The sequence below is a fragment of the Microcaecilia unicolor genome, chromosome 2, assembly GCF_901765095.1.
Source record: "Microcaecilia unicolor chromosome 2, aMicUni1.1, whole genome shotgun sequence".
NCBI classification, from domain to species: Eukaryota; Metazoa; Chordata; class Amphibia; order Gymnophiona; family Siphonopidae; genus Microcaecilia; species Microcaecilia unicolor.
In genome coordinates, this window is record NC_044032.1 from 12,101,018 (window position 1) to 12,127,540 (window position 26,523).

General features: G+C 44.9%; 1 protein-coding gene across 1 annotated transcript in view; it reads left to right on the forward strand.

Moving 5' to 3' along the window:
• The window catches only part of LOC115462771 (myosin-IIIa-like), a 207,468-nt gene that overhangs the window by 131,528 nt on the left and 49,417 nt on the right, over positions 1-26,523 (forward strand). Inside the window, exons 16-19 of the mRNA XM_030192758.1 lie at positions 1,156-1,202; positions 7,014-7,079; positions 22,287-22,406; positions 22,866-22,951. Coding sequence (XP_030048618.1) covers positions 1,156-1,202; positions 7,014-7,079; positions 22,287-22,406; positions 22,866-22,951 — 319 coding nt within the window. The remainder of the gene's footprint in view (positions 1-1,155; positions 1,203-7,013; positions 7,080-22,286; positions 22,407-22,865; positions 22,952-26,523) is intronic.

Below are 26,523 nucleotides of genomic sequence, written 5' to 3' on the forward strand. Positions count from 1 at the left end.
GACCTTTTTTAAACCCTGCTAAGCTAACTGCTTTTATGACATTCTCTGGCAACGACTTCCAGAGTTTAATTACACATTGAGTGAAGAAATATTTTCTCCGATTTGTCTTAAATTTACTACTTAACTTCATCACATGCTCCCTAGCCTTATTATTTTTGGAAAGAGTAAACAAGCGATTCATGTCTTCCCATTCCACTCCAAGAATACTATAATGTCTCTGTATTGCTCCATTGTACAACCTCACCTTCGGTTCTGGTCGCCGTATCTCAAAAAGATATAGCTGAATTAGAAAAGATTCAAAGAAGAGTGACCAAAATGATAAAGGGGGATGGAACTCTTGTTTGAGGAAAGGCTAAAGAGGTTAGGGCTCTTCAGCTTGGAAAAGAGATGGATGAGGGGAGATATGATTGAGGTCTACATAATTCTGAGTGGTGTAGAACAAGTAGAAGTTAACTTTTTTTTTTTAACTCTGAAAAAGTACAAAGAATACGGGACATTCAGTGAAGTTACATGGAAGTACTTTAAAAACAAATAGGAGGAAATAGTTTTTCACTCAGAGAATAGTTAAACTCAGGAACTCATTGCCGGAGGATGTGGTAACAGTGCTTAGCGTATCTGGGCTTAAAAAAGGTTTGGACTAGTTCCTGGAGGAAAGTCCATAGTCTGCTATTGAGACAGACATGGGGAAGTCACTGTTTGTCCTGGGATTGGTAGTATGGAATCTTGTTACTCTTTGGGGTTCTGGAATGTTGCTACTATTTGGGTTTCTGCCAGGTACTTGTGACCTGGATTGGCCACTGTTGGAAACAGGATACTGGGCTAGATGGACCATTGGTCTGACCCAGTATGACTACTATTATGTTCTAATAAAATGACTCTTCCCAAGGCTGCACACACTCAATGAAAGAGCCAAAGATGAGAACGAAAGCTCAAGGAGATAAAATGGGACACCATGGTAACACACAGAGCAGAAGTGGCAGAGCTGAGGATCAGAACCAAATCACAGAAAGGGAAAGTGACTTAGCCAGTGTCACACCTAGAGTTATCAGTGATACAGCAGAGATGTTTTTTTTCCTTATTGTCCCTCAGTTTTGGCTTCTGTCCATCAAAGAACTTTGCTTAATGCCTCTTCTCTTCTCTTTTTTGTCATTTTAGCAACAGTTTCCAGAACTGGAACTTTGATGCCTCATCAAAAAGGCAAAGTAAGTACAGGGGCAGAATGTAGGAAATGAGAGAGAAACAGGGAGGAGGGAGAGGAGGAGGAGAGGAGAGGGAAATGGTAAGCTGAAATGGCATAGAAGGGAGGGTGAGGTGGGAGAGGGGATATAGGAGGAAACGGAGGAAGCTGGGTGACATGGAGATGAGAAGAAGAGTGAGGGGAGATTGAGTTGATTGATTGGGTTACATGGTGAGGGGAAGAAGATGGATGAAAGATGCTATGGCGGGTGTCTGAGAATGGAGGATTACATACAGAGGGGGGAGAGTAAGAAGCGGGTGAGCAGGGTCACTTTAACAAGTTATGGGGTAGATGGGGGCCCCTCATTTTTTTTTCAGATTGCCTCTCCCCAAGTTATGTATCCTATAAACACTGAATCGCTTTCAAAGACACCATCAATTTTACAGTTTAGCTTTGACGTCTAATATCAAACATCTTGAGAGAGAGAAGTGCTTAGTCTAAAGATGAGAAGCAGCCGGGACAAATTTTCCATGAAGCCAAGGTCTTTAAAGCTAGAGTGTTGTACTTCTTGGTTCCTTTCATGCATCTCTGCACATTGAACAAAAGCTTTCTCCGTCTCGATCGGCCGTAGTGGATTCCATCTCCTCACAGATGGTGCCTCCATTGTGTAGATCCTTCTTGATCGTCTTCCATATCTACTCAGGTATGCCTCCTTTGCATAGCTCCCTGTGAATGGATTCCATCTCCTCCAAGGTGTTACCTCCATTGCATACATCCCTCTTGAGTGACTTCCATCTCTTCACAGGTATGCCTCCATTGCATAGATCCCACTTGAGTGAGGTTCTTCAGTTCAGTTTCGGTCTTCTTCCTCTTCTCAGTCTACTAGGTGGTCTCCATTTTAGTGCCACTTTGGGGATGATGATGGTCTTTGCATATAGAGTAACATGGTAAATGACAGTATAGTCCATCCAGTCTACCCAACAAGGTGGCCAGAGCCATGCCAGCAACTCTATGCAGGCCCCAGCCATCCATGCTTAAACACTGTTTGTCAAGTCTTCATCTTGCCAACCATATAGGCAGCCAAACATGATGGTGTCTTGGTTATAATGTATATCATTCAGGCATGTTGTGTTCCCATTCTCTTTTTACTTAGGTATTCCTTGTGTCTATCCCATGCATTTTTGAATTTGCTCACCATTTTTGACTCTACCACCTCTCCCGGAAGGGTGTTCCAGGCATCCATTATCCTCTCTATGAAAAAGTATTTCCTGATGTAACTCCTAAGTCTACCTCCCTGCAACTTCCATTCACGATGTTATGATTCTGCTAGCAGGCAGGGGAATGTTTGGGACTCACTCCTGATTGGCCTGTCAGGGGCTGAGCTGACGTCTGATGGTCTGATGCAGCAGATGTCAGAAGCCTGATCTGCTTAAGCCTACCTTTCCCTACAACTCTTGCTTTAGCGTTTGATTGCTTTGTTTGCTCAACTGAAGCCAGCCTGTGCTTGTGTTCACGTTGGAGTTTAGCCTTTCTCCTCGGTGCTTGTTTACTCTGTGTGTGTGTGTGCTGCGTATTCCCAGCATGAGCCTGATTGCTGCACTTCCCTACACCTGATCTGCTTTCTGCTGCTCTAACGTTGTGCTGTCTGAGGTAAGCTTGTGCTTTGTATTGTTTCAGTTTGTTTGTTTAGTTTTCTCTCTCTGTGTGTTCCCTTTGTGGTGCTGAGCTTCTGCTCTGCTCTCTGTGGTTCTGCCTTCCCCTGCCCTTGTATTTTGCTCCTGTTTGTTTTAGTTCTCTTTGTTTGCTGTATCTGTCGCCTGTTTCCGGTGAGCAGTGCTCCTTTTCTGGTCTGTGTGTGTCAAGGCAGCTTCCTCTGTTTGCTTCCTCTTCTTTTTACCTTGTGTGTGGTGTGGCAGCCCTGTATATTCCTATATCTGTTCCGTTTTCCCTTGTGTGTTGTGGGGCCAGCTTTTTGTATTCCTTCACCTTTGTGCACTGTATGGTACAGCCTAGTGTGTTCCTTGTAGGGCTTCCTGTATCTTTGTATACTGTAAGGTGCAGCCTAGTTCCCTTGAGTGCTGTGGGGCACAGCCTAGTGTGTTCCTATGAGTGGTTTCCCTTTTTCCTTGAGTGCCTAGTGGCACACCTTAGAGTATTCCTTTGAGTGGCTTCCCCTTTCCTTGAGTGCTGAATGGTTCAGCCTAGAGTGTATTCCTATAGTTGTTTCCCTTTTTCAGAGAGGAAGACGCTGTTTTTAGCTTCTCAGTCGATATAGACAGCTTCGGATGTTTTAAGTTGGAAGTTTCCCATAGCGACCATTGAAAGTCTGACTATACAGTCTTTTTATAAAGGTTTCGCTCTTCTAATAAGGTTCCGTTTGACAGAACATCCTTCATATACATTTTTTTTTCTCTTTTTTGCGTGTCATCTTCGCTGTTGTTGGTTACAGCTTGGTGTATACCTTTAGAGGCTTCTGTCTCTCATCCTTTCCCTTGTGTCTCTACCCTGCACTCTGTGCGCTACTTGTGCTCCAGTCCCTTAGGGGACCCTTCGTTGTTCTTTCTCCCTTCCCAGAGTGTGACTGAGTTCCCAGTCGGCTGTGAGGTCTGCTTGCTTGGACTCTGTGCGAATGGGTTCCCAATAGGCCGTGAGGCCCGCCTGAATGCTCTATCTCCCACTTTCTGGTGGTTCCTGTTGGCTGTTGTGTATGTGCTGGGCTTGGTGGCTGGGGTGGTGCGTAGGTCCTGTTCGGTCTACCCTAGGCCTTGACCAAAATCCTATACTAGGCCTCGTCCTGGGTTCAAGGGCTCATGTCCAGAATAACACATGTCCTCTAGTTCTACATGCCTATGTCTCTGGAAGAGGTTTGTTTGTATATTAATACCTTTAAGTACTTAAATGTCTATATCATATCACCTCTTTCTCTCCTTTTCTCTAGCATATACATATTCAAGTCTTCCAGTCTCTTCTCATGAGTCTTATGGCATAAACCCTGTACTGTTTTAGACACCTTCTTCTGAATCTCCTCTAGTCTTTTTTATGTCTTTGAAGAGATATGGCCTCCAAAACTGGACACAGTACCAATAACTTGTAGAGGGGCATCAACACCTCCTTTCTTCTGTTGGTTATCCCTCTCTCTATACAGCCTAGCATCCTTCTGGCTATGGCCAACACCTTGTCACATTGTTTCTTCAGTTTCATATCCATAGAAATCCACCCAGCTCTGTCTGTATTTTCCAACTACTGGAGTTGCAGTCAAAGTCCAGTCCGGCCTGTCTGAATCCATCTCGGGAAGACATTTTCAGGCATCAACCACCCTCTCCATGAAAAAAAAAATTCCTGACATTTCCCTTAAGTCTACCACCCCGCAACCTCAGCTCATGTCCTCTGTTTCCCCTTCTCGGAAACAATTTGTTTCTGTATTAATACCTTTCAAGTATTTAAATGTCTGATTCATATCTTTATTTATTTATTTATTTCCTGTTTGTTTATTTATTTATTTATTCCTGTTCCTTCTTTCCTCTAGGCTATACGTATTGGGGTCTTCCAGTCTCTTTTCATACATCTTTTGGTGCAAGCACCATATCATTTTTGTCGCCTTCCCCTGGACCTCTTCTAGTCTTTTTACATCCTTAGCAAGTTACAACCTCCAAAACTGAACACAATACTCCAGGTGGGGCCTTACCAGTGACTTGTACAGGGGCATCAACATCTCCTTTCTTCACGTGTGGGCTGTGAAATATTGCAGGAAGACCTTAGGCAATTGGAAGATTGGGCATCCAAATGGCAGATGAAATTTAATGTGGACAAATGCAAAGTGATGCACATTAGGAAGAATAATCCAAATCACAGTTGCCTGATGTTAGGGTCCACCTTGGGGGTCAGCACTCAAGAAAAAGATCTGGGTGTCATTGTAGATAATAAGATGAAATCTTCTGCTCAGTGTGCAGCGGTGGCCAAAAAACCAAACAGGATGCTAGGAATTATTAGGAAAGGGATAGTAACATAGTAGATGACGGCAGTGAAAGACCTGTACGGTCCATCCAGTCTGCCCAACAAGATAAACTCATATGTGCTACTTTTATATGTATACCTAACCTTGATTTGTCCCTGCAATTTTCAGGGCACAGACCGTGGAAGTCTGCCCAGCACTAGCCCCGCCTCCCCCCACCGGCTCTGCCACCCAATCTCCGCTAAGCTTCTGAACAGGATTCCTTTATGTTTATCCTACGCATTTTTTAATTCTGTTACTGTTTTCATCTCCACCACATCCCCCCACGGGAGGGCGTTCCAAGTATCTACCACTCTCTCCTTCAAAAAATACTTCCTGACATTTTTCTTGAGTCTGCCCCCCTTCAACCTCATTTCATGTCCTCTAGTTCTACCGCCTTCCCATCAGAAAAGATTTGTTTGTGGATTAATACCTTTCAAATATTTGAATGTCAGTATCATATCACCCCTGTTTCTCCTTTCCTCCAGGATATACATGTTCAGGTCAGCAAGTCTCTCCTCATACGTCTTGTAACGCAAATCCCATACCGTTTTTGTAGCTTTTCTTTGCACCGCTTCAATTCTTTTTACATCCTTAGCAAGATACGGCCTCCAAAACTGAACACAATACTCCAGGTGGGGCCTCACCAACGACTTATACAAGGGCATCAACACCTCCTTTCTTCTGCTGGTCACACCTGTCTCTATACAGCCTAGCAACCTTCTGGCTATGGCCACCGCCTTGTCACACTGTTTTATCGCCTTCAGATCCTCAGATAATATCACCGCAAGGTCCCTCTCCCTGTCTGTACATATCAGACTCTCACCGCCTAACACATACGTCTCTGTGGATTTCTACTCCTTTTGCATCACTTTGCATTGAATTTTAATTACCAAAATTAGACCATTCTTCTAGCTTCTGCAGATCCTTTTTCATGTTTTCCACTCTGTTACAAATCTTGGTATCATCCGCAAAAAGGCAAACTTTACCTTCTAACCCTACCTTCTAACCCTTCGGCATTGTCACTCACAAATATATTGAACAGAATCGGCCCCAGCACTGATCCCTTAGGCACTGCACTACTCACCTTTCTCTGTGACAATTCCTCCTATCCCGGTTCCCGGTTGAAGGTACTTACAGTATTCAAATCTGGTTTTAAGACTCGTTATTTCACTGTTTCCTTTGGGCTGGTATCGGAGTTGCTGTCTACAACTAGGATCTCACTCTTTCTGTAGTTTCCCCCCTGTGATCTGTATGATGATCCCTAATTTTCTCACTTTCTCCTCTTTATTACAGTCGGTATGTTAATTTATGTAAACTGCTCTGATAAATATTTGAAGGAGAGAAGAGCGAACATTAGAGCAGGTGTCGGCAATCCACGGCACATGTGACCTGCCAGGAGGTTTTGTGTGTCACGCGTGGTTGGTGTTGCTAATGGGAATTCCCAAGCCCTGCCTGAGCCTCCTTCCCCCACCCCCCACCTTGCTATCTGAGCAGGGAGGAAGTTAGCGGTGTGCTTCCAGTCGTTGACACCAGACCCCCTAGTAAGCTCAGACAAACTTTTCTTTCCAACGCTTCAGAAATATCACGCACAATGATCTCAAACTGGACAGATTTCTAAATCGATCCTGGGGCAGTCCAGTAATCACCACACTCTCCTCAGAGTGAACTCCTGCACAGGTGACCAGTCTGGGTGAAGTATGTTCTCTGTGTTTGTGAGATACGGAGGAGAGGGGAGGAGGGAAAGAGAAGGCCTGTGATGGGGAGGATGGTGGAAATGCTGGAATGGGGCAGTGAGGAGCGGACTGGCTTCTCTGTGACTAATGCAGGTCTTTTGTCTCTTAGATAACACCCTTGGAGGAAGAGAAGTTCAACACTAGCAGGAAGCAGTCTGTAGGGGCACAGTTTCGGGTAAGTATCTGCTGTTAAACTGTGGAAGTCCAAAGAGGACGTTGACTCTGTCTGAAGGGCTTGTCTGAGAGAGTGAGGTATTTGGTTTTTAGGACACAGCTGCTCAATCTTCTTGTGGTCAAGAGGCCATGTTGCAATGCCCGTGACCCTGCCAAGGTGCACCATAATGACATGCTTATGTCCTTCTCACCCAGATTGCAAACCAGAGCCAAACATGTGACTCGGGCACAAAAGTTTAGGGGGGCCCTGTCAGGTGTGCTCAGGATTCAGGAGGCTGGGATTGCTAACTGCCTGGATTTTTTTCAGGCTTCTAAAAATTTGAAAATTAATTATCTCAAAGCCAGAAGGATGGCTATGTGTGTGGATACTTTTCAGAATTTAGCCCACTACAGCTCTCCTGCCTTGGTAGGGTCCAGCTAATGGGATGTCTTCTAGTCAGAGGAAGAAGGGGCTGAGCTACAAGGGCTGTGGGGGAATCCAAGTTCCAGGCAGTGTCTTGGCAGAAAATCAGTGAAACTGGTGAGTGTTCTGGGGGGGGGGGGGGGGGGGGGGGGGGAGGGGGAGATTGTTGAAAATTTCCACTGCTCCCCCTTTCTAGTGCAGAGGTCTGGTAGGATCCAGCCAATAGGAAGACTTTGTCACAGGAAGGAAGGGCTTTGTTGCAAGGACCGTGGGGGAAGCTGAGCCCTGCACAGTAAAGTTGCCAATTCCATGGTATAACCGTGGCATTGAGTGGTTTCCCTCTTCCCCATCCCCCCATGGGATCTTTTGAAAGCCCTTGGGTTAATGGGTGCTTTTCAATCCCCATGGCCACAGGTTGGATGCTTTTTGATTGCCTCCACAGCTTGTGTGCTCTGCAGCTCACCCTTCATTGGTCCTAATTGGACCAATAGGAGTGCGTGAGAAGCGGGAGATCCACCCAGCCTTAAATGGCTGTGTATATGCGCCGTACCGGTGCGCAGCACATGTGTGGGTAAACTGTGGTGGTGGCGGCCTGAGATGGCCTCGTGGTGGCTGGCCGACCCGGCGGGAGACAGACTGTGGAGAGCAAGGGCTTAGCCAGACCTCGAAGTGGGAGGGGGGCCAGAGCCCAAGGTGAGGGGATACATTTTGGTCACCACCCCTGTACATCTTGGCTGGTGGGGGTCCGCAACCCCCACCAACTGAAGACTTCATCCAGCATTATACAGCTGGGGCCACGGAGGCCTGGGCCCCCCATATTTGCTCTGGGCCCCTGGTTGGCTGGCGGGGCTTAAAGACTTTGTCCAGCACTGGTCTCTGGCACTGCTGCATTGCCTGCTCTGCTGTCTCTTCCCCTCACGTCCGGCACGCTCCGTTTAGTGAAACTGAGCAATTTTCCTGAAAGGAGCGTGCCTGACATGGGGGAAGAGAGAGCATAAGTACATAAGTACATAAGTAATGCCATACTGGGAAAAGACCAAGGGTCCATCGAGCCCAGCATCCTGTCCACGACAGCGGCCAATCCAGGCCAAGGGCACCTGGCAAGCTTCCCAAACGTACAAACATTCTATACATGTTATTCCTGGAATTTTGGATTTTTCCAAGTCCGTTTAGTAGCGGTTTATGGACTTGTCCTTTAGGAATCCGTCCAACCCCTTTTTAAACTCTGCTAAGCTAACCGCCTTCACCACTTTCTCCGGCAACGAATTCCAGAGTTTAATTACACGTTGGGTGAAGAAAAATTTTCTCCGATTTGTTTTAAATTTACTATACTGTAGTTTCATCGCATGCCCCCTAGTCCTAGTATTTTTGGAAAGCGTGAACAGACGCTTCACATCCACCTGTTCCACTCCACTCATTATTTTATATACCTCTATCATGTCTCCCCTCAGCCGTCTCTTCTCCAAGCTGTATAGCCCTAGCCTCCTTAGTCTTACTTCATAGGGAAGTCGTCCCATCCCCGCTATCATTTTAGTCACCCTTTGCTGTACCTTTTCCAATTCTACTATATCTTTCTTGAGATGCGGCGACCAGAATTGAACACAATACTCAAGGTGCGGTCGCACCATGGAGCGATACAACGGCATTATAACATCCTCACACCTGTTTTCCATACCTTTCCTAATAATACCCAACATTCTATTCGCTTTCTTAGCCGCAGCAGCACACTGAGCAGAAGGTTTCAGTGTGTTATCGATGACGACACCCAGATCCCTTTCTTGGTCCGTAACTCCTAACGTGGAACCTTGCATGACGTAGCTATAATTCGGGTTCTTTTTTCCCACATGCATCACCTTGCACTTGCTCACATTAAACATCATCTGCCATTTAGCCGCCCAGTCTCCCAGTCTCGTAAGGTCCTCTTGTAATTTTTCACAATCCTGTGGCGATTTAACGACTTTGAATAACTTTGTGTCATCAGCAAATTTAATTACCTCGCTAGTTACTCCCATCTCTAAATCATTTATAAATATATTAAAAAGCAGCGGTCCTAGCACGGACCCCTGAGGAACCCCACTAACTACCCTTCTCCATTGTGAATACTGCCCATTTAACCCCACTCTCTGTTTCCTATCCTTCAACCAGTTTTTAATCCACAATAGGACATTTCCTCCTATCCCATGACCCTCCAATTTCCTCTGTAGCCTTTCATGAGGTACCTTGTCAAACGCCTTTTGAAAATCCAGATACACAATATCAACCGACTCCCCTTTGTCCACATGTTTGTTCACTCCTTCAAAGAATTGAAGTAAATTGGTCAGGCAAGATTTCCCCACACAAAAGCCATGCTGACTCGGTCTCAGTAATCCATGTCCTCGGATGTGCTCTGTAATTTTGTTTTTAATAATAGCCTCTACCATTTTCCCCGGCACCGACGTCAGACTCACCGGTCTATAATTTCCCGGATCTCCCCTGGAGCCTTTTTAAAAAATGGGCGTTACATTGGCCACCTTCCAATCTTCCGGTACCACGCTCGATTTTAAGGATAAGTTGCATATCACTAGCAGTAGCTCCGCAAGCTCGTTTTTCAGTTCTATCAGTACTCTAGGATGAATACCATCCGGTCCAGGAGATTTGCTACTCTTCAGTTTGCCGAACTGCCCCATTACGTCCTCCAGGTTTACCGTGAAGTCAGTAAGTTTCTCCGACTCGTCCGCTTGAAATACCATTTCCGACACCGGTATCCCACCCAAATCTTCCTCGGTGAAGACCGAAGCAAAGAATTCATTCAGTCTCTCCGCTACGTCTTTGTCTTCCTGGATCGCCCCTTTTACCCCTCGGTCATCCAGCGGCCCAACCGATTCTTTTGCCGGCTTCCTGCTTTTAATATACCGAAAAAAATTTTTACTATGTTTTTTTGCCTCTAATGCTACCTTTTTTTCATACTCCCTCTTGGCCTTCTTAATCTGCGCCTTGCATTTGCTTTGACACTCCTTATGCTGTTTCTTGTTATTTTCAGACGGTTCCTTCTTCCATTTTCTGAAGGCGTTTCTTTTAGTCCTAATAGCTTCCTTCACCTCACTTTTCAACCAGGCCGGGTGTCTTTTGGACTTCCGTCTTTCTTTTCTAATTCGCGGAATATGTATGGCCTGGGCCTCCAGGATGGTATTTTTGAACAGCGTCCACGCCTGTTGTACAGTTTTTACTCTCTCAGTTGCTCCCCTAAGTTTTTTTTTTACCGTTCTTCTCATTTTATCATAGTCTCCTTTTTTAAAGTTAAATGCTAACGTATTTGACTTTCTGTGTACAGTTACTTCAAGGTCAATGTCAAAACCGATCATATTATGGTCACTGTTATCAAGCGGCCCCAGTACCATAACATCCCTCACCAGATCATGCGCTCCACTAAGGACCAAGTCTAGAATTTTTCCTTCTCTCGTCGGCTCCTGCACCAGTTGCTCCATAAAGCTGTCCTTGATTTCATCAAGGAATTGTATCTCTGTAGTGTGTCCCGATGTTACATTTACCCAGTCTATATTTGGATAATTGAAGTCACCCATTATTATCAGGACAGGCAATGTGGTGGTGCCGCTGCAGACCAGTGCTGGATGAAGTCTTCAACCCTCGCCAGCCAACCAGGGGCCCAGAGCAAATTTTTTGGGGGCCAGGCCCCCATGGCCCCACCTAGCTATGCCACTGGTGGAGAATGAGACAGAGCCAGTTGTGAGTAGCTGCTATGCTAGCAGGAGCCAGAGGGAGCATGTATAGACCGAGGGAACCACAGGGAGAGGAGGGTGGGGACTGGGCTGTGGAGGGACAGGAAGGGACATGGGAACTGTGTGTTAAAAAAAGAAATGCCTGCTAGCCTAGGGAGGGGGTTGCGGAGGGTGCCTGCAATAAACTCTGGCTCCCTCAGGCGGTCTGTGGTGGAGGAAGGAGGCCACAGCCCCCACGGTCCTGGATGGTGTTGACTCTGGTTGCGGGTTGTGCCTTGATCAAAAGAGAAAGATGCTTCTTTTGTTTTGTGGAATGCAGTGTTATATTATAAAAATGATGATGATTGATTAAGCTGCTGATGATTACTTTTATTTCAATATTAATATTTAGATTGACCTTATATTTATGTCAACTGTATTCATATTTATATTAATATTGTGCTATTTTGGGGCTACTTTTGGGTTGGAAAATGTTTCACCATCTGGCAACATTGCCAGGGGTTTTGAAGAGAACTAGTGAGTTTTCTGGGGGGGGGGGGGGGGTTGTTGAAAAGGAGGAGGACAGAAGAATGGGAAAAGTGTGAAGGGTCTGCTGGCGGCTGAGGAAAAACCTGGCAGCAAATGGAATAATTTTATATGATGGTGGGTCGATCTGGGTGGGGGGAGGGGGGCACTGCCTGAATGAGCACATGAGCAGCAGGACGGCACTAGAAAAGAGAGCTAGAAAGTTCACTTGTGTATGTTTCTGTGTCCCAGGTGAGGATAGTTTCATATAAATAAAGCTGCCCTTTGAAAATCTGGCCTACATAAGTGTTGCCATATTGGGACAGACCGAAGGTCCATCAAGCCCAGTATCCTGTTTCCAGCATTGGCCAATCCAGGTCACAAGTACCTGGCAAGATCCCAAAACAGTAAAACAGATTTTATGCCACCTATCCCAGAAATGCGCAGTGGATTTTCCGAAGTCCATCTTAATAATGGCTTATAGATTTTTCTTTTAGGAAATTATTCAAACCTTTTTAAACCCAATAGCTTTTACTACATTTTCTGGCAATGAATTCCATAGTTTAATTACACAGGGATCGGTACTGGGACCGGTGCTATTTAACATATTGAAAAATGATATGGAAATCGGAACAATGAATGAGGTGATTACATTTGCAGATGATACAAAACTATTCAAGGTTCTTAAAACACGTGGGGCCTGTGAAATATTAGGAAATTGGAAGACTGGGCATCCAAATGGCAGATGAAATTTAATGTGGACAAATGCAAGGTGATGCACATTAGAAAGAATAATCCGCATCATAGTTACCTGATGCTAGGGTCCGCCATGGGGGTCAGCGCTCAAGAAAAAGATCTGGGTGTCATCGTAGACAATACTCTAAAAATATCTGCTCAATGTGCGGCAGCAGCCAAAAAAGCAAACAGGAATGCTAGGAATTATTAGGAAAGGGATGGTGAATGAGACCGAAAATACTATAATGCCTCTGTATCACTCCATAGTGCGTCCACATCTTGAGTATTGCATTCAGTTCTGCTCTCCATATCTCAAGAAAGATATAGCAGAATTAGAGAATGTTCAAAGAAGAGCGACCAAAAAAGGGATGGAACCCCTCTCGTATGAGGAAAGGCTAAAGAGGTTAGGGCTCTTCAGCTTGGAAAAGAGACGGATAAGGGAGATATGATTGAGATCTACAAAATCCTGAGTGGTGTAGAATGAGTAGAAGCAAATCAATTTTTTTTTTAATCATTCCAAAAGTACAAAGACTAGGGGGCACTCAAGGAAGTTGCATAGAAATACTTTTAAAATAAATCGGAGGAAATATCTTTTCACTCAACTAATAGTTAAGCTCTGGAACTCTTTGCCGGAGGCTGTAGTAACAGCAGTTAGTGTATCTGGGTTTTAAAAAGGTTTGGACAAGTTCTGGAGGAAAAGTCCATAGTCTGCTATTGAGACAGATATGGGAAGCAACTGCTTCCCCTGGGATTTGGAGTATGGAATGTTGGCCACTGTTGGAAATAGGCTACTGGGCAAGATGGTCTGACCCAGTATGGCTACTCTTATGTACAGTGAGTGAAGAAATATTTTCTCCAATTCGTTTTAAAATTACTACTTTGTAGCTTCATCTCATGCCCCCTAGTTCTAGTATTTTTGGAAAGAGTAAACAAACGATTCATGTGTATCCGTTCCACTCCACTCATTATTTTGTAAACCTTTATCGTATCGTCCCTTAGCCTTCTTTTCTCTAAGCTGAAGAGCCCAAGCCACTTCAGCCTTTCCTCATAGGGAGGTTATCCCATGCCCTTTGTTATTTTCGTCACCCTTCTCTGCACCTTTTCTAATTCCACTATATCTTTTTTGAGATGCGGTGACCAGAATTACACACAGTATTCAAGGTGTGGTCGCACCATGGAGCAATAAAGGCATTATAACATTCTCATTTTTGTTTTCCATTCCTTTCCTAATAATACCTAATATTATATTTGCTTTCTTAGCTGCCACTGCACACTGAGCAGTGGGTTTCAAAGTATTATCAACAATGACACTGAGGGAGAGCACGTGACGTGATGAGCTGAGTGGACGTGCGCTACTTTAGCTCTTGGGCCCTCGCTCCAGAAACCGCTTGAATACTGCACCACGAGTGATTAAAAAGAAAAATTTAAAGCTGGCGTACCTTTATGGACAAATATCTTAGACAGTCTCCAACCGGAATGGCGCTACGAACGGGGAAAAAAGAAAAAGAGAAAAGCAAAGTGTCAGCGCCAGACCCGAAAATGGCGGAGGACCAGCTTCCGGCGCACCAAAATTTTACAGCGTCGCAACTCGAACAGTTAACACTTGCAGTTGCAAATGCTTGGCAGCCAAAATGGGACGCTTTAGACTTAAAGTTGGACGCTTACAATACGAAAATAGAAGGTTTGGAAACCCGAATGGAGGATGTAGAGACCAGGGTGTCCGCCTTGGAAGATGATTCGCAAGGCTACAGCACAGATCTGCGGGAGGTAAAGCGGCAGCTTCAAGAGCACATGGATAAGTTGGAAGATCTCGAAAATCGCTCCCGCAGGAACAATGTGCGGATAGTGGGCCTTTCCGAGAAAATACCTGACAAGAACCTGGTGGATTGGCTCACGGGATGGCTATCTAAGGAATTGGCCTTGACAGACTCTTTTGGGCAGTTGGTCATTGAAAGGGCACATCGAATTGGCCGAAACAGAGAAAATCAGGAGCGACCACGAGTGGTGGTTGCGCGGCTGCTCAATTATCGTCATAAAATGGAAGTCCTACAGGGATTTAAGATACGTAGAGGTGAATTAAAGCATGAAGGACGGCAAATCCTGATCTTTCAGGATTACTCAACGGGAGTGCAGGAGAGACGACGTAAATTTCACCCTATATGCTCATCGCTGGCTCAAAAGCAAGTTCGATTTGTTTTGCAGTACCCAGCCTCCCTGAAAGTGCAAGTTCAAGGACAATGGCAGACTTTTAAATCACTGGAAGAAGCAAAAACAAGCCTCCGAGATCAAGGCATGCTAGAAGGAGACTAAAGATGTTGGTAATATAAAGGGGACCAGATATCAAAAATGCCAATGTTGCAGTAATTATAGTTATAAATATGTGCCATATATAGGAGCTGGGGGCTCTCGACACGCTAGGTGCTCTCTTGCTAATTCCGGGGCTAGGCCTGGGAATCTGGCTGAAGGGTTAGACCGGTGGGGGGGGATTGAGGGGGTTCAGGGAGAAGGGTTTATATTACGAGAACAAGTATTAGACATTAAAGAGAAGCGGAACTTATTACCTGGGAACCGGGAGAAGTGTATCATGGAACTGGGAGGTACTTTTAGAGTTCGTTCTAGAGAGTGGGGTCTTGGAGCTGAGGAGACCTGTAAAACCTGGGGCGTAGCATGGACACTGGAATGGGGTGGTTTAAAGGATGACCACTAGACTAATATCTTGGAACGTGGGTGGGATTAGTTCCCCAATTAAAAGATCTAAGATACTCTCTGCACTTAAGAGACACAGAGCGGATATTGCGTGCTTACAAGAGACGCGGTTAACTGATCTGGAACATTCTAAACTACAAAAATATTGGGTAGGAGAAGTATTTGCAGCGTCAACACAGAGTCGTAGGGGGGGGGGTGGCGGTGCTATTTAGAAAGGGACTCCCATATAAAGCTACAGTATTGGAGAGGGGGGCTCGGGGGGACCATATTATGTTGAAGGTTTGGTTAGCGGGGAGAACCTTGTTGCTTTTGGTCTTATATGGGCCTAATAATCACGATGCTTCCTTTCTCGCCAACCTGGCAGGGAAATGCCTGCAAAGTCACGGTGGAGAATTGATTGTGGTTGGGGATTTCAATGCAGTCCTGGATCCCCGACAAGATTGTTCTAGCACAAAGGACTCTCAGTATAGAGGAGTGAGGGCTAGAGAATTGCAGTCATTTACCAGGACCCTTGACCTGGTAGATCCATGGAGGATTTATCATCCAGGAGAGAAAGATTACACGCACAGGTCAAGGGCGCATGGCACGTTTGCCCGGATAGACTATATTTTGCTAGCCCGCAACATGTTTCACCTAGTAGACACAGCACATATAGGCCCAGAAGAAGTGGCAGATCATGCTATGATATGGACAGATATTAAAGTTACCACAGACACTACGGGACAGAGAGGGTGGAGATACCCGGCGGGCCTATATCATGATACACGGTTGCGGTCGCATGTGCAGCGGAACTGGGATCATTATATAGAACATAATAAATGGCATGCCACACATCAACCCGAGTTGTTCTGGATGGCCTCTAAGGCGGTCATCCGGGGAGCTATTATAGCTTACTGTAGTGCTAAGAATAAGAAGAGGGCTGTGGGCATATTGAATTTAGAGCGCCAGTTGCAGAGAGCTAAGAGAATTCACCTACATCACCCCACAATGGTTACTTTGGAAAATTTGAAGGCTACACAGGTGGCCCTTAATAGTCTATTACATGAAAAGGAATTGAGATCGGCCCTTTTTTACAAATACAAACTACATAAATATGGCAATCGGGCAGGCAGAATGTTAGGGCGCTTAATAAAAAATTCAGGAGCCCCGAGGACAGTGACTGCATTGAAAGATAAAAAAGGGAACTTAATTACGGACCGTCAAAAGATTGGGCAAGCATTCACAGATTATTTCTCAGCCCTATATAAATCCAGACAAGTTCCCACGGAGCGAGAGATGCAACAATATATAGCACAGGCAAAGCTCCCAAAAATAACAGGGGAACAGTTGGGGAACTTGAATAAACCTTTGACAATGACAGAATTGCAAGCTGTGATTAAAACATTGAGGCTCTGGTCAGCTCCCGGGCCCGATGGATTTTCAGGAGAGTACTACAAAATACTATCAGGGCAGGCCCTAGCATCTCTGCTGGAATACTACCGGGAGGTAGTAGAAAAAAGGGAATTCCCACAGTATGCAAATTCAGCGCTCATAACCTTAATACCCAAGCCAGGGAAGCCATTAGACAATGTTGAATCCTATAGACCAATTTCGCTGTTAAATGTCGATACAAAAATTTTGGCAAAATTGATGGCTGTGAGGTTGGCGGAATATCTACCATCATTGATAGGTCCCGAACAGGTGGGGTTTGTGAAAGGCCGCCAGTCCGTACATAATATTAGGAAAACTTTGATGGCCATGGCGATCAGCCAACAACATGGGGCGCCCACCCTGGTACTAAGTTTAGACGCTGAAAAGGCGTTTGACCAGGTTGGGTGGACGTTCATGTACCAGACACTGGCGGCCATGGGTATAGAGGGCTGGTTCATGTACGCAGTTCAAACGCTTTATTGTCAACCCAAAGCGGGAGTGTTCATTAATGGTGTCCGGGAACCAGAGTTTGCAATACAGCGTGGTACTAGACAAGGTTGTCCCCTATCCCCTTTGTTGTTTATCATGACTCTGGAACCTCTACTGCGTATGGTCTCTTTGGCTCCAGATCTTCAAGGGGTTAAATTAGCAGGGCAGGATATCAGAATATTAGCTTATGCAGATGATTTGTTAGTAGTCCTACGAGAGCCCCCACGGACCTTACCAAGATTGTTGCAGCAAATTGAACAGTATGGGAATTACTCAGGTTTTTGTTTAAATCTACACAAATCTATGGCCTTGCCAGTGTTGCCAGAAGAACAGATAAATTGGCTGGGGACTTTCCCATTACAGTGGACACAAAACTCTTTGAAATATTTGGGAGTCACTATCACCAGGGATCTAACAAAACTTTATGGGCAAAATGTGCAGAGATTGTTGCAGGATACTACCAAACAGTTGGAGGCCTGGGGGAATCTACCACTCTCACTCATGGGAAGAATTGCGCTATTTAATATGGTGATGGCCCCCAGGTGGTTATACACATTTCAATCACTCCCACTGTTCCTAAAAAAGGTGGACGAACAGAAGTTGATAAAATTGGTGCAAACCTTCCTTTGGAGAAAGAAAAAGCCACGACTGTCTTACACAGTGTTGACTGTCCCGGTGGAGTATGGAGGCCTGGGCTTGCTGAATATTAAATATATGATGGTGGCAAGTGGAATGCGTCATATAAATGATTGGTTTCGTGGAACCCAGGATTATTCGGATACTCATATAGAGTTACAGCTATGTCCTGAGACGCACTTCAGTGCCTTTTTACATACGGCGGGGCCTTCCCTACCATATATCCTACAGCGGACAGGAATATTGAGGTCGGCGAAAGCGGTGTGGCAATGGGTTTGTAAATTGCACAAATTTTCATCAAAAACTACCCCATTTCTGCCGATTTGTGGGAATCCCGCCTTTCCACCTGGAACTTTGTACCCAGCTTTTCAAAGATGGAAGCGTAAAGGGATGGTATACCTGTTACATGCAGTTACTCTTGAAGGACGGATAAAACCGTTCCAAGAGCTCCGGGAGGAATTTGATCTGCTCCCCTCAGATGAGTTTCATTATGGTCAGCTAAAACACTACACACAGTCCTTGTCCTGGGAGGATTTAGCTGAAGATGTTCAAGAAGAGCTGGCTTCAGCATTTTCGCTAACATCGCAGCAACGGGTTCCACTAAAATTCCATCATAGACATATCAGGGATACTATTCAGGAACCAGATTTTGTAAAGTTGTTAACGCAGTGGAAAGAAGATATTCCGTTGGACCTTACAGTAGCGCAATTTAAAGCTTATATTTTGACTATGAAGAGACATACCATCATGATGTCGCATTGGGAGACTCAATATAAAGTGGCACTCAGACTCTATATCCCCCCCAGGAGGGCTTTTCATATGGGGATCTCCCCGTGGGGGGAATGCCCTAAATGCAAGGAAGCTGGAGCCACCCTGGGGCATATGTTTTGGACATGCATAGGCACAGCTAAATTTTGGAAACAGCTAACGCAATATGTCTCTTCTATTTGGAGAGCCAGATGGACATGTAAATCGGGATTATTGCTGGGACACCCGGTGTTTATCCATCCAATACCAAAAGGATTCAAAGCTTTTGTATACAGGGCTACTGTGACTGCCATGCAGGTGATTTTGTCTGAATGGGTGACCAGTCAATACCCGTCACACTCTCAGTGGCGGTCACGAATGATTTTGATGATGCGGATGGAGAGGATGGGAGTGGTTGACTTTAGTTCCAGGACAGGGCTGCGGTTTCAGAATATAAGGAGCCCGCTATTAAATACGCTGACCCCGGTTGCGAGAAGTAGATTGTTGAATTTCTAGTCTTAAGTTTTGTTCTCACAGGAGAGAGGGAGGGAGAGGGAGGGGATTATTGGGGGAAAGGTTGGGGGGGTTTGTTGGGAAGGGAGGGAATATAATAAAAAAAACAAAAATAAAAGAGAAAAATAATTTGTTTTTGTAGATTCCGGCAAATTCACATTACCTGTAATAAATAAGGAACTGTTATTGTGAAAGCAAGTGACAAAGTTGTATAGTGATATATGTACAGGATACTGATTTTGAATAAAAATGATAAATCATAACAATTCTAGTTAATCAGACAGGACAGAGTAAGCTTAATGGCAATTAAACATTTTGTAGAGAATCACATTTTGTATAGCATATAAAATGTAGTCAGACGATGCTAATACATTTAGCAACATATTAATAAACCATGCAAATGTAAATGAAAAAAAAAAAAAAAAACAATGACACTGAGATCCCTTTCCTGAGCGGTGGATTCCTAATGTGGAACCTTCATTACTTAGCTATGGTTCGGGTTCCTCTTTCCCACATGCATCACTTTGTACTTGCTTACATTAAATGTCATCTGCCATTTGGATGCCCAGTCTCGTAAGTATGGAGTGGAGACATTCACTGGTACAAATGTACCTGTGCACATACTAAGTGAAGGGAAGTTTTCAGCCTATGGAATTTACCCTGTTAACTATTAAATTACTTGGACAAATTCCTTTGAACAATGGATAAGGGTAATTAGTGGGGTTCTTCAGGGGTCTGTGCTAGGACCGCTGCTTTTTAATATATTTATAAATGATTTAGAGATGGGAGTAACTAGCGAGGTAATTAAATTTGCTGATGACACAAAATTATTCAATGTCGTTAACTCGCGACAAGATTGTGAAAAATTACAGAAGGACCATACGAGACTGGGAGACTGGGCGGCTAAATGGCAGGTGATGTTTAATGTGAGCAAGTGCAAGGTGATGCATGTGGGAAAAAAGAACCCGAATCATAGCTACGTCATGCAAGGTTCTACGTTAGGAGTTACGGACCAAGAAAGGGATCTGGGTGTCATCGTCGATAATACACTGAAACCTTCTGCTCAGTGTGCTGCTGCGGCTCGGAAAGCGACTAGAATGTTGGGTATTAGGAAAGGTATGGAAAACAGGTGTGAGGATGTTATAATGCCGTTATATCGCTCCATGGTGCGACTGCACCTTGAGTATTGTGTTCAATTCTGGTCACCGCATCTCAAGAAAGATATAGTGGAACTGGAAAAGGTGCAGTGAAGGGCGACTAAAATGATAGCGGGGATGGGACGACTTCCCTATGAAGAAAGACTAAGGAGGCTAGGGCTTTTCAGCTTGGAGAAGAGACGACTGAGGGGAGACATGATAGAAGTATATAAAATAATGAGTGGAGTGGAACAGGTGGATGTGAAGCATCTGTTCGCGCTTTCCAAAAGTACTAGGACTATGGGGCATGCGATGAAACTACAGTGTAGTAAATTTAAAACAAATTGGAGAAAATATTTCTTCACGCAACGCGTAATTAAACTCTGGAATTCATTGCTGGAGAACATGGTGAAGGCGGTTAGCTTGGCAGAGTTTAAAAAGGGGTTAGATGGTTTCCTAAAGGACAAGTCATGCAAGGTTCCACGTTAGGAGTTACGGACCAAGAAAGGGATCTGGTTGTCGTCGTCGATAATACACTGAAACCTTCTGCTCAGTGTGCTGCTGCGGCTCGGAAAGCGAATAGAATGTTGGGTATTATTAGGAAAGGTATGGAAAACAGGTGTGAGGATGTTATAATGCCGTTGTATCGCTCCATGGTGTGACCGCACCTTGAGTATTGTGTTCAATTCTGGTCGCTGCATCTCAAGAAAGATATAGTAGAATTAGAAAAGGTGCAGCGAAGGGCAACAAAAATGATAGCGGGGATGGGACGACTTCCCTATGAGTAAAGACTAAGGAGGCTAGGGCTTTTCAGCTTGGAGAAGAGACGGCTGAGGGGAGACATGATAGAGGTATATAAAATAATGAGTGGAGTGGAACAGGTGGATGTGAAGCGTCTGTTCACGCTTTTCAAAAATACTAGGACTAGGGGGCATGCGATGAAACTACAGTGTAGTAAATTTAAAACAAATCGGAGAAAATGTTTCTTCACCCAACGCCTAATTAAACTCTGGAATTCATTGCCAGAGAACGTGGTGAAGGCGGTTAGCTTGGCAGAGTTTAAAAAGGGGTTAGACGGTTTCCTAAAGGACAAGTCCATAAACCGCTACTAAATGGACTTGGGAAGAATCCACAGTTCCAGGAATAACATGTATAGAATGTTTGTACGTTTGGGAAGCTTGCCAGGTGCCCTTGGCCTGGATTGGCCGCTGTCATGGACAGGATGCTGGGCTCGATGGACCCTTGGTCTTTTCCCAGTGTGGCATTACTTATGTTCTTATGTTCTAATGCTGCCTCCGCTCTGCTTATATTCTTACAGAAGCATAAAAAAAGGCTAAATATTTTATTTTGCTTTTTCCACTTATGAGCCTTTTATATATTGGACACATGGCCCTTAAATCTCATTCTTTTGAGCACTCTTGGAATTTCTGGTTTGTATCAGAGGCAATTCAGAGTGAATATGATTTGCTCTGCTTCCCTGCTGCACAGCTGCCAAGTTACCCACCTACAGGATGGAGACTTTTTTACAGTCCTGTTTTTGAACTTATATCCCAAGTCAGTGTTCTGTTTGTAGTCCCTGATATCACCAATTGAAATCAGCACTTTGGATCCTGTAATGTAATGTACCAGGATAGGGTTGCAGAAATCCAGGACTGGCTCAGAATTTCGCTCCTGGAACCGGGTAACCTGGCAGCTCTCCAGCTCTACCTATTAAGCCTCTGCATTCAAAGCATGTGCTTATATAGTCCCTATGCTCACTCACAATTACTGCTATCATACCCATAGCTAAGCTCTGTACTTTTCCCTGCTATTTCTGGAGAGGTGAAATGATGGTGGGGGGGGGGGGGGGGGGGCTCACATATACATGTTTGCGTAGGGCTAAATATACAGTTTATGCAGCCCCATCACAAACCTAAATGTGGCATGTGAGACCCTGTTTGGGAAACGATTGTCCCAGGTACAAAAACTTAGATTGTGAGCCCTGAAGGAACAGAGAAAGTATCTGCATATACTGTGTACAGTGCTGCATATGTCTAGTAGCACTATAGAAATGATTAGTAGCAGCAGCAGTAGTAGTAGTAGTAGTAGTAGTAGTAGTAGTAGTAGTAGTAGTAGTAAGTTGTCAGGTTTTGGGATTTATGTCAGTGAGGTACGTGTGGTTGCCCTTTGTGAGGTGTTGGGGTGTCTGACGTCATTCTTTGCATTCCCTCTAGCATTCTCTCGTCGTATTGATGGAAAAGATGTATTCTGCGAATCCACATTTTGTCCGCTGTATCAAACCCAATGGGAACAAACAGCCAGACGTGGTGGACAGGAAGATGATCCTAGATCAGGTGAGAATCTCCACTTCTCTCCTAAGCTCCTGAACCCTCTGTCTCCGCTTGGTTTCTGCTTTTTCTGTTGCTGGGCTATTGCTCTGAAACTCTTTGCTTGCTGACATAGAGTTTGAAACAGATTTACTTAGTTTTGCAAGCATTTAATATAGAGAAGTAGGTGTGGCTCTCTGTTTGAAAGATAAATGAGTTGATGTAATCATCTAATGTCTTGATTGAATTTGTAAGAATACAATGGTGATTATGAGTAGTAGACCACCAAACCAGGATTTGTAGCCACCTTGGTAAACCAGATGGCCAGATATTTGAGGATTAAAAGTTTTAATCCATGTTCCTCAAGCCACATGAGTCAAGGTGGGAGCTGAGAGGATTAAGAGAGAGAGAGGTCCACAGAAACCAGTGTCTAGATGCCGTTCATGTACGAATATGTACTGCCATCATATCCCTCTCTTACCCCAGCTGCGGTACAATGGATTACTGGAAACCATCCGAATCCGAAGAGATGGCTTCTCTTGGCGACCATCCTTCCAGGACTTCACACAAAGGTACGTTTCAGCATCTGTTCACAGGGTGGTGGTGGTAGGATGGGGCACAATTCTCAAACCCAGGAGGGCTGATGGAAACTTTAAGCATGGATTTTGCATCTGTTTTCAAAGGAAATGACAAGTCAAGGCTATTAATGGTTAAAGTAGTGAGCTGAGAACCAGGGAAGCCAGGGTTCAAATCCCCATAAGGTCCTACCTACATATAAGCTCTCAGAGGGCACTTCTTAGGAGCCTATTCTATAGAGGATGGATACTGGGGTAACACTGTGGACACTTGTGTGTCGGGTTGCGGGGGGGAGGGGTATAAAGCTGTGTCGAGGTGCTGGAAGGGTATAAAGTTCCTTCTACGGGATGACTCCAAGGTACACCCCAATCCACTCAGGGCTTTCGCTCCAGGTGCCTAGCGCTTCCACCAGCTGCCTTCCAGGTGCTGTGGAGGACTTGCAGCCCATCTGTGTATCCTCACAGCCTTATCATGGGTGAGTCCGAGGTCCACCCCAATCCACTTAGGACCTTTTGCTTTAGGTGCTGCACTTTGTATTTTCTCTCTGCTATTTCCTATGGCTCCAGTACAGTTTCTCTTCTTGGTACTGTCTCTTCCTAATCTCTTTCTCCATCTGAAATCACTGTGTACTGCAGGAACACATTGCCCACCTTCTGCTTTCATCATCTCACCATCCCTTTGTCTTCTCCCTTCTTGTCAGCTCTCAATCTTCAACATTTCCTTCCTTCCATCTCCATTCTATCTGAGTACATCTTGCCTTCGTCGCTGTCATCATGTCTCTCCTACTCTTCTCTGTACTCTCTTGCTCCCAATCCTGGTCCTCCACATCAGCTCTCATCCTATTCATGCAGTTCACACCATGATGTCCCCAATCTAATTTCTGTTCCTCTCCTCTGCCCTTCTTCTCTGCCTTTCTCATGTGCTCTGTGGAATGCCCACTTAACTTTCCTACATCCATGACCTCTTTGAGGCATATTTTCAAAGCACTTTGGGAGGCTAAGTTCCATAGGTTTCTATGGAACTTTGGGAGGCTAAGTGCTTTGAAAATAAGCCTCCTCATCTCTCTTACTCTCCTCTCCATCAGCTTGCCCTAACTAAGACTTGACTTTGCCCCGAAGAGCCTGCTTCAGTTGCAGCCTTGTGTCATGGAGGTTACCTTTTCTCCCATACTTTTCACTCTGTTGGCCATGGAGATGATGTTGGGCTACTACTCTCACCCTCTTGTAGAGTTCAGCCTCTTTTTTTCCACCTCAGTCTCACTGCTTTTCTTCCTTCGAAGTCCACTCCATCTGTCTATTCACTCCTCTACTCTCCGAGTAGCAGCCATTTATCTACCCCCTGATAAGTCCCTTTCTTCCTTTGTCACTGACTTCCACTCCTGGTTTTCCTTTTTTTTTTTTTTTTTTTGAACCTTCATCTCCTTCCCTAATTTCCTTCTTTTTTCAACCTTCATCTCCTTCCCTCATTCTTGGGGATTTTAACATTCATGCTAGTGATCCCTCTGACTCTTATGCCTCTCGGTTTCTCGCTTTGACATCTTCTTTCGATCTTCAACTGTGCTCCACTACCCCTGCTCACCAGAATGGCCACTGTCTTGATCTCATCTTCTCCAAATACTCACTCTCCAGTTTCTGTTCCTCAGTGCTTCCCTTCTCTGACCATCATCTGATAACTTTCACACTTAAACACCCTCCCCCCAAGTCCTGTCCATTCTCCACCAATACATTTAGGAATCTTCAGGCTATCCAAGTCTGTCAATGAGGCTGCCTTTTCCTATAATACTGTTCTCTCCTCTACTCTGGATACTTGTGCTCCTCTCACTCCCCCCATTCCCCAAACCTCAGCCTTGGCTGACCTCTAGAATCTGCTACCTATGTTCCTGTGCCCGATCTGCCAATCAAGTTTGGCTGAAATCCCGTGCCCATACTGACTACATTCCATATTCTTGCTGACCTACTTCCAGTCTGCTCTTTCACTTGCCAAACAGGACTACTACATCCAGTTGACAAACTCTCTTGGCTCAAACCCTCGGTCGCTTTACGACACTGAACTCTCTCCTCAAAGTGCCTTCATCTCCGCCTTCACTTTCTCCCCAGACTCTGGCTGAGTACTTTCATGATAAGGTTCACAAGATTAAACTTGAATTCTCAACCAAGTCACCTCCAACTCTCCTTCCTTCAGTCCATTCTCTCAACCCTCCTTCAATCCCTGCCTCCTTGTCTTCCTTTTCTGAAATCACTGAAGAGGAAATTGCACATTTTCTTTCCTCCTCAAAACTAACTAACGGTTCCTCTGATCTTATTCCCACCCATCTACTTAACACTTTCTCTCCTACTGTCATCCCTTTTATCTGTCATATCCTCAATCTTTCACTTTCCACTGCGATTGTACCTGATACCTTCAAACATGCTGTAGTTACACCACTCAAAAATCCTTCATTGGACTCAACCTGTCCTTCCAACTGTCAAACTGTCGCCCCCATCTCCCTGCTCCCTGTCTTGATGTTTTCATCTCAAACTATTCTTGATCCACTTCAATCTGGCTTTCACCGTCTTCATTCAACTGAAACAGTGCTTGCTAGAATCTCCAATGACCTGTTCCAGGCCAGATCCAAAGGTCTCTATTCTATCCTCATCCTTCTTGATCTATCTGCTTACTCCTTGATACGCTGTCCTCACTTGGATTTCAGGGCTCTGTTCTTGTCTGGATTTCTTCTTATCTCTCCCATTGCAGTTTTAGTGTATACTCTGGTGGATCCTCCTCCACTTCTATCCCACTGTCAGTTGGTGTACCTCAGGGCTCTGTCTTGGGACCTCTTCTTTTCTCCATCTATACTTCTTAGCTTGGTGCTCAGATCTCCTCCCATGGGTTTCAGTATTACCTTTATGCTGATGGCTCCCAAATCTACCTCTCCACACCAGAAAGTTCTGCAGGAATCCAGGCCCAAGTCTCAGCCTGCCTGTCTGACATTGCTGTCTGGATGTCTCACCGCCACCTGAAACTAAACATGACCAAGACTGAGCTGCTTATCTTGCCCCCTAAACCCACCTCTCCTCTTCCCCTATTCTCTATCTCTGTGGATAACACTCTCATCCTCCCTGTCTCATCAGCTTAACCTTGGGGTCATCTTTGACTCCTCTCTCTCTTTCTCTGCACATATTCAACAGACTCCTAAAACCTGTCATTTCTTCCTCTATAATATCACCAAAATTGGTTCCTTCCATTCTAAACACACTACCAAACCTTTTATCACCTCTCGCTTAGACTATTGCAACTTGCTTCTCATGGGTCTCCCACTAAGTTCTCTCTCTCCCCTTCAATCTGTTCAAAATTCTGCTGCACGACTTATATTCTGCCAGTGTCTCTATGCTCCTGTTAGCCCTCTCCTCAAGTCACTTCACTGGCTCCCTATGCGTTTCTACATACAGTTCAAACTCTTCTTATTGACTTACAAGTGCATTCACTCTGCAGCTTCTCAGTACTTCTCCACTCTTATCTCTCCCAACACTCCTCCCTGGGAACTCCGTTCATCAGGTAAACCTCTCCTATCTGTACCCTTCTCCTCCAC